We start from the raw sequence: 12,545 nt of genomic DNA on the forward strand, positions 1-12,545 counted from the left end.
CCCCCGCCCGCGGGGCCGGCCTCCCGCCCTCAGCCCTTCCCTCGGCTTTAAGGCGCAGGCGTGGCCGAGGGGAAGGCTTGTGGTGGGGGCCCGGGGAGGAGCCTTTTGGGATCACAGCCGCAGGAGGGCACGCAGTGGGTGGAGTAGTGTCCGGAAAGGGTGGGTGAGGCCTTGCATCACAGTGGAGGAGTTGAGGGGAAATTGAGGTAGTGCTGGCTGCTGGCTTGGGCATCATCCGCTGCTTCCTAGCCAAGTGAGTGCCAGCCTGACAAGCTGCTGACTCATTAACCTCATAGTTAGCTGAGTTTTAATGTGGCCCTTTCACCAGCCCTGGCAGGCTGGAAAGTCTGAGGGGAAGGGGAAGAGTCTTGCCTGCCATCCCTTTCCAAACTTAAATAGATTTTCACAGTACTTTAAAAAAAATCTGTCTTCCCTAACTCATCGTAGTCAGGTCCATTGTTTATTAATAGCACCTAGCAGAATGTCTGCACATAGTAGGTTGCTCAGCACACACAGGAAAAGAGGAAGGGATGGATAAAGCTGATGTTCGGGACTGAATCTTCCCCAAATTCATGCTGAAGTTATAACTCAGAATATAACCTTTGTATAGGACTATATTTGGATATAAGGTGTTTAAAGAGGTGATTATATAGAAATGAGATCCTTAGATATGACACCAAGCCAGTACGATTTGGAAAATGACATTAAACTGGGTATGGTGATACAAGCCTTTAATCCCAGCACTGAGGAGGCAGAGGAAGGTATATCTCTGAGTTATAGGCTAGCCAAGGCTACAGAGTGAGTCCTATCTCAAAAACAAGAACCAAAGGGAGGCATAATTAGGCATAAAGAAGAACACTTCCTGAGCCAGTATTCATCTGTAAGCCATGGATATCCCAGAAGAAACCAGACTTATCTCTACCTTGACCTTAGACTGTTCCCCACTTTTTTTTCATGGAGCCTTCAAAACTGAGTAATAGTAGGCAGCCCTGGTAGTTCACACCTATAATCCTAGTACATGTGAGGCTAAGGCAGGTGGATTGCTGCAAATTTGGGGGAAAGTTGGGCTACATAGTGAGTTCCAGGCTAGCCTGGGTTACATAGTGTGACCTTGATTACAGAACAAACAACACAGCCAAAAGAAAGTAGGTTTATGATGTTTAAACAACTCATTCTCTGGTTCTTTGTTCTGGTTGTTTCAGCAAAGGAATACTACATGGCTACTCATAGCAAATAGCTTCACTTCAAAACAGGTTTACTTGGGACAGCAAGATGGCTCAGTAGGTTAACACACATAGCAGGAAAGGCTGGTAACCTGAATTCAGTCCCTGGAACCCATGGAAGGAGAGGACCAACTCCACAAAGTTATTCTCTGATTGCCACACATAGCCTCCCCCGCCCCCCATAATAAGATATACACATTTAAAGATAGGGTTATTTTAAATAACCTTTCTGGAAACATTAGCATTTTAACACCCTCTTTATAGGGAAGGAGACTACATGACAGAGAAATAAAGTGTGATTATCTAGCAGTACTTCCCTACTGTGGACATTAGGCAATTTCTAGATACATTTTTGGTTGTCACCAGTGGAGGAAGGAATCAATGATACTGATACCTGAGTAGAGGCCAGAAATGCTGTTAAACATCCTACAGCTCCTGCCCTTAGTGAAGGATTATTCAAATAGAAAACAAGAATAGAACAGAGGATGAGAAACTCATCAACAGATGTACTTCTCACAGTGTAATTAAAAGAGGACAAGAAAGCTGGGGATGTCAATACACATATTTAATCCAAACATTCAAAGGCTGAGGCTGCAGGACGCTCTGTGTTTCAGGCCAGTTTGGGCTACATATACAGTAAGATCCAGTGTTGGTATAATGTTCTTGTGGAATGTATACAATTTATCCTTGTCCATTCAATTGCTGATTTCTCTACCCCACTATCTGGTTTCAATCCTGATATTGCATAAGCATCACCTGTCTCAAGTTTGTGTAAACATGCCACCATTTGTTCTCTGTAATTGTCAATTAAACAACCAGCCAGTGCTGAGCAATGGAGAGAATAGGGTGGGACATCCTGGTCCAGAGGGGAGAAGCGAGTGGGAGGAAGGTGAGGAGAAGAGAGATCTGAAAGGAAAGGACCTGGAAACTAGGAGAGATGAACTGGACATAAGATATAACTAAAAAAGCAAGTGTGGAAAATCTGAATGGGAGGAAGCTATGCCCAGCATTATGCTCTAGGTTAATTAAATACATCCTAGTCTCTCCATGGTGATTTGCGTATATAGCTAGTTTAGGAATAACCGTTGTTTAACTAAAAGATAAATCAATAATCATCAACAACCCACTCTCAAAAAAATGAAAAATGACAAGGAAGTCAAAGTTCAGACTTTCTCTTTTAATTGAAGTTTTTTGTTGTTGTTGTTTTTGAGACAGTGCTCACTATGTAGTCCAGGCTTCCTCTATCTCTGTCTGTGGTGTTGAGATGTAATAATGACATGGCTGAAAGTCCAAATGATTCTAAGACTGGGCTCTGCCGTTATAGAGTCCTGAATTCAAACATGGATTCTATAAAACTTACTCTACGATCTGAGATAGTTACATCATCTTTGTGAGACTCAGTTTTCTTATCACAGGAATTAATGCAATATTTTAGGAGTTTAGCAATTATGCCTAGTACACAAGTAATCAGACCCAAATACATGTACAACTACATGTTTAAAAGTCAAGTACTTGACATAAAGCCTCATAGAAGAAAATAAAAAAAAAACAAAACCAAAAACTTTTGTCTCCTTTAGCAAGGTCCCTATCATCAGGATCACTGAGGAGGAGGTGAATCATGTGGACATCTGGTCAGAAATGTGTAAGTAGAGAGGACAGGGAGGACAAGGGCCCCGTGTGTGGCACCTACACTTGCTGTGGCCAGTGTGCTTCTTAGTTTTTGTCAACTTGGCACAGCTAGAGCTACCTGGGAAGGGAGAATCTCAACTGAGGAGTTACCTCTATCACACTGGCCGGTGGGCATGTTTGTGAGGCATCTTGATTAATGATTGATATGGGACACCCACCCCTGGGCAGGTGGTTTTGGGCTGTGTGAGAAAGCAAGCTGAGCGAGCCATAGAGAGCAAGCTAGTAAATAGCATTCTTCCACGGTCTCAGTTTCAGCTCCTGCTCCTTCCCTCTGTGATGACTGTGATCAGGACATGTAAGCCAAATAAACCCTTTCTTCCCCAAGTTGTCATGACGTTTCTCACATCTGACAGCAAATTAGAACAGATATTATGGCAAAAAATGCAGTAATTCAGGGAGCAGTTTGGGAGAAAAAACAAAAAACAAAAACAAAACCAAGATTAGAGATTTAAGAAGACCAGATCTTTTGGAACCCTTGGTAGGTTTTAAATCAATCATTTTGGCCCGTTGGTTAAAAATGGCTGTAAGGGACAAAGGTGGGACTTGAAACCATGCATGGAGTACTGATTGTCCAAGTAAGATAACTGTAGTTTGGAATAGGATACAAAGCTTCTTTGGATATGATGACATGTTCTAAAGCTAGGCTGTCATGGTGGCCATGAACCTCTGTCAATGCGCTTAAAACATTGAATTGTAAATTTTAAATGGGCGAACTTTAGGAATCATATCTAAAGAAAATTATTTTGAAAACAAATGGGAGCTGAGTGTGGTGGTACATGCCTGTAATCCCAGCACCTGGAAGCAGTGGCAGGAATGCTCCAAGTTGGAGGATAAGCTAGTCTACATACTCAGTTGCAAGACCAACCAAGTATATAGTGAAACCCTGTCTCTAAAAAGTCCAAAACCGAACTGAACCAAAACACCTCTAACCCTCCCCTACAAACTTTTTATTTAAAAAACAAAAAGGATTGGGAGAATGGATTTTAATAAGGAAAAAAGATGGACAAATGCTTTAAAGATTTAAGTACAATTGGAAATTTGGAAAACAGAAATTTGTAGTGCCATTTGTTTAATTGTATAGTTTCATACAACATTTAGAGATGCAGAGATAGAATTAACCAGCAGCAAAGACTGGAGTTTTGCTCAATGGATACAGAACAAAAGCAAGGATATAAGAAACTTTAGGATACTTCTGAGAGAGAAGTTTGGGTGATTGATTCTGATGTTTCAAGGTTCACTCTGGATAGCAAAAGGAATCCAAAGAGAACTAAGATAACAAAGGAGAAAGGAGAATTTTTGGAGCTGAGTCCGGTAGTTTTAGACTTCTCTGAGAAAAGGATTGTTTCATTTGTGCCTGGTCTGATATTGGGGAAGATATTTGGCTCAAATGATTCTAAGATGATGTATAGCAAAATTATTTTGTACTCATTAAATTAGGAATATTCCTGCTTTAAATGCTATCATACAATTTCATAAATACAATTTGGACAGAAAATTTTATATTATAAAGGTCTAATCATATAACTCAAATAACCGGATAAAAGGTACATACGTGCTTTACTTGAAACTTTATTATATAAATTTCCATTTCTTTTAAAGATTACAAAACCTGTTCTGTGACAGGAATACAAGCAGTATTGTTCCAGGATTATTTAGGGATACATTGGAAAGAGCGTAGATTACACATTAATAGTATGATTTGCAAACTTCCCAGATTAGACTCTTAAGTAAAACAACTTAAAAGAATTCAGTAAAATCTGATCCTCACAAGCACTTCCTAACTATGGCAGCAATGCCAAGCATCTGATACGATTTACCTAACAATAAAAGGTACAACACATTAGAACCCTTGATATGGTACCTTGCTTGGGCTTCTGGCATGCTTTACTAGAGATAAATTAGTATAAAGGAAGATCATATATAATAGTAGAAAAATATTTCTGATTTTTTTCTTTTTTAAAAACTGCTTAATTAGATACCCACCCCATTCCCACCCATGGCCAAAAATGCAAAATAATTACATCTTTTAGGTATACACCTTCCCTTTTATTTAGGGCAAAAGTTAAGATAAACTAATACATGTATATGATTTCGAGTTACACGCTCATCACTCATAATCATTAAGGATGCTAATGAATGCTTTGAAACCTTTTTTAAATTAAAAAAAAAAAACACAAAGCTTTATATGGTAAACTACACTTACAGAAACATAACCCAAAGTCATTATCCTCATGCCCTTGCTTTGTACCTAAAAGTTCTACTTTAAATACTTGTTTGAAAAACTCAGTATACAGTTCATCCAGTACTATAATATAGGAGTAAAGATGTTCACTTTCACTGGACATTGAACTAATCTACTTAGAGAGAACTATTATAGTGACTCTCTTCTCAAATACATTTCCATATACTATACTTAAATGGTATGTGTTAGAAGACATTTTTTTCTTGAGGTTCATACATCTGGAATTAAATCTCTAAATTTTCCTTTCCACTAATCTCTAGTCAAAATGTCATATACCTTGCTAGTTGCTCTGCGGAAAGTCATGGGTATTTCAACAGCTTATCATGCAGTTCAAGGTTATATGGCAAAACAATGAGGAAAGTGCCTTAAGAGGTAGGAAGTAGGCTCTCACTCCAACCCTTGCTATGCCCATTATGAACAGTTAAAAGACTGGAATAAAAGTGGTACATGTGAGACCTATAGTGAGTGACACCAGGTTTTTTAAAAAGTAAGTTGACTTAACTACTAGAATTTTTTAAGAACCGTCACTCTGGAATCAGTTACAAGTCACTTGGCAACACAGAATACAGCAGTGTCAAAAACACACAAAGCACACTGTAGATACAAATTCTTCTTGGCCATCCATGTTTGGGTATTATCACTGTGTAGATTTTTCACTGGAAAAAGTGGTTAGGTGTGGCTCTGTAGAATACCACAGTCTCAAGAAACTGAATTCATTCCTTCATTAATTGGTCTCCACCAATGGTCTCTTGGGGAGATCAGCAAAATGTAAGTAACCTGGAGTTGAAAGAGGACTATTCTCATTAATTGAAATAAAAACACTGAATTAAGTCAACTTCTCTGTGAATTAAATAAGGCTCCAAGTATATATCCAGTTTAGTCACAGGGAGTTGGACCTTGCAGAGGGACAGTTAGAGTTAGACTGGACCCTCCTGGTTTAAGCACCAAGATCAGCCATGAAAACCATTGTGTTTTATGAGTCACAGAAAATAGACCTTTTTTTTAAAATCCTGTACATTCTCAAGCTCTGTCTGAATACTTTCAAAAGTCTCAAATGCTCAACACTATAGTAAGAATTTATTTTATAAAATATAGCAAAACAACCTGAAATATTGTAGGTAACTGATAAAGCCAGGAAATGGAAACTATCAAAATCATGTTGAGATGTGTTACTGGCCTCCACCGTGATTAAAAACACCTATACCAAGACCCCAGAGTCTAGAAAGCCTTTTGCCAACTATCACCCTGGTCCTTTCTGTATCAGGTACATGCCTTCTTTTGAAGCTTCTGCACCTATTCTCTCTTCTAATCCTTCTTAGGCTGAGGGTATGGACACGGCTTACAAGACAACCACACACTTATCTTGATGTCCTTTGATCCTAACAGAAGGCATGTCTAAAAATCAGATGGAAAATGCCACCACCAGACCCCAAACCTGTTCTTTGGAGTGCAATGCATGTGAAATGTGAAAACTACTGCACATACCCCACATCCTCTCTCCACACACTCAGAACTGACTCTTCCATATGCCAGCCTCACAGCATCTTGGCTTTCGGTCTTGCCAAAATTATATTTAGACTTTTGGGGTTGGTTGTAAAAAAAGATTTACATCACATCTGTTAAAGTTAAGGGAGTAAGCCACTTAGAAGATACCTTTTTAGAGACAAGAAACTGAAATGATTCATAAAAAGTGAAACAAAACCAACCTACCAAACAAAAAACAAACAAACAAAAAACCTAAACCCAAACAACAACAACAGAACTTACCTTAATTTAGTATCATCACTTGAAAGGGAAGATGCAAAACACACAGTATTGTAATTCATAGTTTCCGGTATGTGTGTGGCTATGCTAAGTGCATTTCTATTGTTTGGGATATTATTTTGCATCATAAACCAAGAGATATCCATAAAAAAAGTCCTGTCAGTTTAGTTCCTTCTTTCAGTGAAACATAAAAGCTGGACTGACAACTCTTGGATAAGCCCCCCAGAAATTGGCAGCGATGGTGAAAGGCAGACTTCAGGAGCCTTAATACCATTAAGTACTCTGGCCTGTAAGAAATGGACTTTGTGAAGTGAATGGAAAGGCTAACTACATGAGCACTACATTGTCAGCTACGTTTGCCTAAAGACAATGTGAACACCAAAGCCACAGATGAAATCATTACGCTCCTAACCTGCTTTGTCAGTAGGAAGCCTTCAGTTTTGAGGATCTGTAACTTGCTTTTCTTCAATAAAACTGGCAGTTTGATGAAACAAAGAAGGCTTAAAGGAAATATAAACTTGGCATCATACTATAGTAGAGGTCTGCCCTGAAAAAGATACTTTTTTTTTTTTTTTTTTACTTTAGCTCCTGGTTGTGTGATAACATGAAGCAAAGGCAGCGTGGTGTTAGGAGGAAAAACTAAATGGGAGATGGGGTAAATGGAAGAATCTGACACACTGAACAAAGGAGGGTGGAAAGGCTTTCTTCCCAGGGAATGGAAAGCAACTTTCAATAGTTAGCATCCATATACACAAGAACTTCAATAGTTGGTATGTAGAACTTCTAGCAACCTCCTAATATATATGCACCTTTCATTTAGAAGATAAACATACATTTGACTTCTATACAATCATTTTGTGTTGTTAGGGCAAAGGGTGTTTAGACATTTTCGCTTTCTCTTTAGTATGAGAGGAAATAAAGAATGACAAGTGTCTTTTATGAATTACAAGAAGCGCACTCTTGGGTTGGTACTCCTATGTGATAAGGTTGCTGATGTAAACGGCTCAGTAAGTGACTCACATCTACTGCGGTACATTCCCGATGAGGTAAGGTAAGTCACTTTTTCTTCGCTCATGCTTATCACATCACATACTAATGTACACTGGATAATGTGACAAATGTGCAGTGATGATACTTTTGTTTCATACATTTCTTTTGTTAAATGGAACTGGAAACTAGCAGGTTAGATGGAAATACTGAATACTGCACTTGATGTGTAGCTGGAGCCATGGTGATAACTGGTCTCTACTGAAGTCAAAGAAAACATCATGGCCATAAACCATCAGCAGGGATTCAGACACCTGTCAGTGCTGATCGCTGATCGGTCATTGAGCCTGTCTCAGCTGTGAGTTCAGGTTAGCACAGATATTGTTTGACCAAGAATATTTTATTCCCTAGAATAAGAAAGTTTAAATCCAATTTCATATGGAGGCCTGTGGCCTTTATTACATTCAAATTAGTGTTTAATATAGAGTATCTATTTAAACATGAAATATTCAGTAAGGCTTTAATTACCAGTTGCTAAAATTTCCTTTTCTATTTTTTTTTTACTAGAATTCTTTTAAAGGCCTTTGATGTATACTGGCAAAAATCCAAATGATATGCCAAATACTAAGTATGAGGACTATGTAAGGTTAAAAGTGCAAGGACTACTTTCTTAATTAAGGGAAAGAAATTCTAAGAAATCACAAAGAATATGGACTAACTTCATAGGTGTATTCTTGATTTCATGCCACACACACAACAACTTTCTTTACCATTAACAGCTTTCTATGTTAGTCTGACAGAGCACCTGACTTGAAGAAACAAATAAACAAACCAGTGAAACAGATGGGGGAAGATATATACAATTTGAAAGAATTACATTCAACAGATGTTCCATCAATCTGGTCATCCTTAAGGTTTCCCAACAATACTGTTAATCCAGGTGAACTATTTATCCAGATTTAATAGTCATTGATTAATAGACTCCAAGTTAAACAAGGCATGTATACATTAAAGAAAGCAGTACAGAAATGTACTGTATATATGTTTACAAAAACATACAAAATGTTGGATGGCACAAGGGATACAGTGCTAATATAAACGGATTGTTTAAGCTAAGTGCTTAACATAAACTGTCCATCCCTATAACTAACAAAGAATATTTAGCGGACATGAAATATTTCCTATAAAAATAATGCTATATGGTGTAGAGTATTTTATTCAGTGTATTTTAGGTGGTATTCATGTGTTCATTATTCTTTCTTGCTGATTCAGTGAATATATCTTCATCATGTTTCCATTTTCATTTCGAAGCTCCAGGAAAATCTAACTTGCTAACAATCAATTAAAGCGAGAAGAGATGAAAGCAGGAGCAGCAGGAGCAGCAGCATTATGGGTACCAGCTGGGACAGTGTGTGCTTGCAGGTGTCTCTTCAGGTATGTGCTACCTGTTGCCAGAACTTGTGCTATCAGCTTGCATCATGGTACCAAATATCTCACTGAGGTCACTTCACAGGGCTGTTGAGGTGATTTTTTTAATACCTCTCCGCTGAGCAAGAGTGGAGCGGCCTACTGGTTCCAAAACTGGTGACTGATTGCGGTTTAAAGCAGAGTATGTAGCTGCCATGGCACCCTGAGAAAAGTAAAGAAAGACTTCAACAAAAAATGACATGTATACAAATATAAAATAAAGGGTTTTAACCCCAGGGATTTTTTTTTTCTGAGACAGGGTTTCTCTGTGTACCCTTGGCTGTCCAGGACTCACTTTGTAGACCAGGCTGGCCTTGAACTCACAGAGATCCACCTGTCTCTGCCTCCCCAAGTGCTGGGATTACAGGCATGCTCCATCAAGCCTGGTGGGGATTTTTTTATGTAAATTAATATAGAGGTTTATTAGTTTCATAATGAGAATAACTGCTGGTCAATTTTTCAGATTTAACTAAAACCGAGGCCAGTGTGTGAGGCTGATACTTTATATGAGAAAGGACAGGTCAGGGCTCAAATAGAGCAGTTCTCATTTTCTTAGGGTCATTTAATTTGTCTTTATAATCATGTAATATAAGCCATGACCTTTCAGTTGGAAAAATTTATAGATTCTGTCCTTACTGATAGTCAACACCTATGTATACAGAATGACAGAAATGCAAAAGTTCCCCTTAAGTTAACTTAATTACTGACATTCTGGTATGCCTTGTGTCTCCTGCCCTCAAGATATTAGGCACTTGTATATGAAAATCCCATACTAGATCTTGTAAACAAGATGAAAAGGAAAGTTGCTGAGGGCACGGAGATGGGATTCTTGGACGCTCAGTTGGCGTTGTCCATCTTGGAGTTCACACAGAAAGCAATGGCTGGATATAGGGCTGCTCACCTTTACAAGATGCGGTGCATCCTGTCTGTTTAGTTGGTATTGCGGCAGTTGGTCCCAGTGGACAATCCAAGGATGTCTGAGCACAAGAGCAGCAGTCAGTCTCTGATGAGGATCTACATGAAGCATCTTTGACACCAGATCCTATCAGATGAAGGAGAATAAGACAAGGTTAATTTTCCTCTTTTTTCTCTCACATTTCTTTTTTTCTCTCTCTTTTTGGTCTTCCAAGACAGGATTTCTCTGTGCAACAGAGCTCTGACTGTCCCGGACTCACTTTGTAGACCAGGATGGCCACAAACTCACACAGATCTGTGTGCCTCCGCCTCCCAAGTGCTGGGATTAAAGGCATGCACCACTGTGCCTGGCTTCTCTTGTATTTCTATGATCAGCATTCTTCTTCAGATTTTATGATGCTGTATTTCTTGATTGCAGCCCTTTTGTCATAAAGCAATTTTTTCTCACAAATAAGTTTGTGAGAAAAATACTCCAATCACTCCTTTCTCTTCCCTGAGTGCTACAATGTTGCAAAGGCTCAGTTTACTCTGGCTTTTCTTAGCTCTGCTCTAATTCTAGAGGCTCAAAACATGTGGAGACCTATGGCCTTGGGAAGCTTTAGTTCAGTATGGGAGAGACAAAGAATCAGTTAAAAAGCATGGTAAGGTGTTTGATTAGATGAAAACGTGCCAATAGCAGCTAGAAGAACATAAAGAGATACCTGGCCTACGCTGGGAGATGGCTTCAAAACTGTCACTTTTGATTGTTACTTTTTTGAGATATTCTTTCCATGTACCCTCAAGTGGCCTGGTACTCTCTTTGTAGCTCAGCGTAGCCTCAAACCTGTGGAAATCTTCCTGCCTCAGATTCCTGAATGCTTTTAAAAGTGACTCTTCTTTTTTTTTAATTTAATTTATTTATTTTATGTATGAGTGCCAGATTCCAGTATAGATGGTTGTGAGCCACTATCTGGTTGCTAGGAATTGAACTTAGGACCCCTAGAAGGGCAGACAATGCTCTTATCCACTGAGCCATCTCTCCAGTCCCCATAAAAGTGAGTTTTAAAAGGAAGGGGAAACATTAATAATGGGTAGGAGCTGAATTTCAGAAGGTATGGAGGGAGCAGAACATCTCAGGTAGACAAAAGGGAGTGCATCTGGAGGAAAGCCCTAAGGTATAAGAGAACATGTCTATGGTGCCTTAAATGAGAATGGCCTTCATAAGCATCTATGCTCCAATACTTGGTCCCCAGTTGGTGGAACTGTTTGGGAAGGATTAGAGGGTATGTTCTTGTTGGAGGAAAGGTGTTACTAGAGACAGGCTTTCATGTTTCAAAAGACGCATGCCATTTCAAGTTAGCACTCTCTGCCTCCTGCTTGTGGTTTGAGATGTGAACTGCTTCTCCTGCCACCATGCCTTTCCTCCATTATGGAGTCTAACCCTCTGGAACTGTCAGCCCAAAATCAAATACTTTCTAAGTTGCCTTGATTGTGGGTTTTACCACAGCAATGGTAAGTAACTAATACAACATCATATTTGAGGAACTGACTAAAGCGACTAGTGTGGCTACAGTAGACAACTGTTCTCAAGGAGATCATGGCAGCCAATAAAGTGAAAGAGGTGAGAAAAAACAGGTGAGGAAGATCTTTGCAAACTATATTAACCAATATGGACTTATTCTAAAGCAATAAAGCAAGAGAGTAAGGTGCTCAACTTTTTAATTTGGATAGATTATACTCTTTACGTATGGAGGAAAATAGGTTACAGGGGCAAAAGCCTGGGGATTTAGTTTTCTTGTCTGTTTTGAGGACAAGGCCTCACATAGACTGAGCAGACTTCAAACTTACTAAGTCACCATAGATTATCTTGAACACTTAATCCCTGCCTCAGTTTCTCAAATGCTGACATTTTAGGAATGCACCATCACTCCTGGGTAGGAAAAATGCCTTGACAGCACCTAGTGGTTGACTACATAGTGGGAATTAGGGAGTTGCTGCTCTAGGTACTCTTCTGTTTTAGACACTTGTGGACTCTCTTGGCTATTATTATCAGATAAAAACAGGAATAAGATACTGAACAGAACTGGAAATAAAGAGTGAGCCAGGCATGACAGCACATGGGTGTAGTCCTAGCTGCTTGGGAGGTTGAAGGAGGATTCATTAAACTCAGGGGTTTGGCCATAGCCTGAGCAATACTTTATGACACTCTGTATCAAAAATAAATAAGTAAAAAAAAAAAAAAAAATAGGTAAAAAAAAATCAAAAAAAAGAAAAAAAGA

General features: G+C 39.1%; 1 protein-coding gene across 9 annotated transcripts in view; it reads right to left on the bottom strand.

Annotated features, from left to right (window-relative positions):
* Window positions 1–4,461: 4,461 nt before the first annotated feature.
* The window catches only part of Rps6ka3 (ribosomal protein S6 kinase A3), a 118,172-nt gene continuing 110,088 nt past the window's right edge, over window positions 4,462–12,545 (bottom strand). For all 9 annotated transcript variants that reach the window (XM_060374610.1, XM_060374604.1, XM_060374609.1 and 6 more), the window contains 2 exons: window positions 10,274–10,414; window positions 4,462–9,535 (listed from right to left, as the gene is read on the bottom strand). In XM_060374610.1, the coding sequence (XP_060230593.1) occupies window positions 9,413–9,535; window positions 10,274–10,414 (264 nt within the window). In that variant the 3' untranslated portion in view covers window positions 4,462–9,412. The remainder of the gene's footprint in view (window positions 9,536–10,273; window positions 10,415–12,545) is intronic.

The sequence above is a fragment of the Meriones unguiculatus genome, chromosome X, assembly GCF_030254825.1.
Source record: "Meriones unguiculatus strain TT.TT164.6M chromosome X, Bangor_MerUng_6.1, whole genome shotgun sequence".
In the NCBI taxonomy this organism is placed as follows: Eukaryota; Metazoa; Chordata; class Mammalia; order Rodentia; family Muridae; genus Meriones; species Meriones unguiculatus.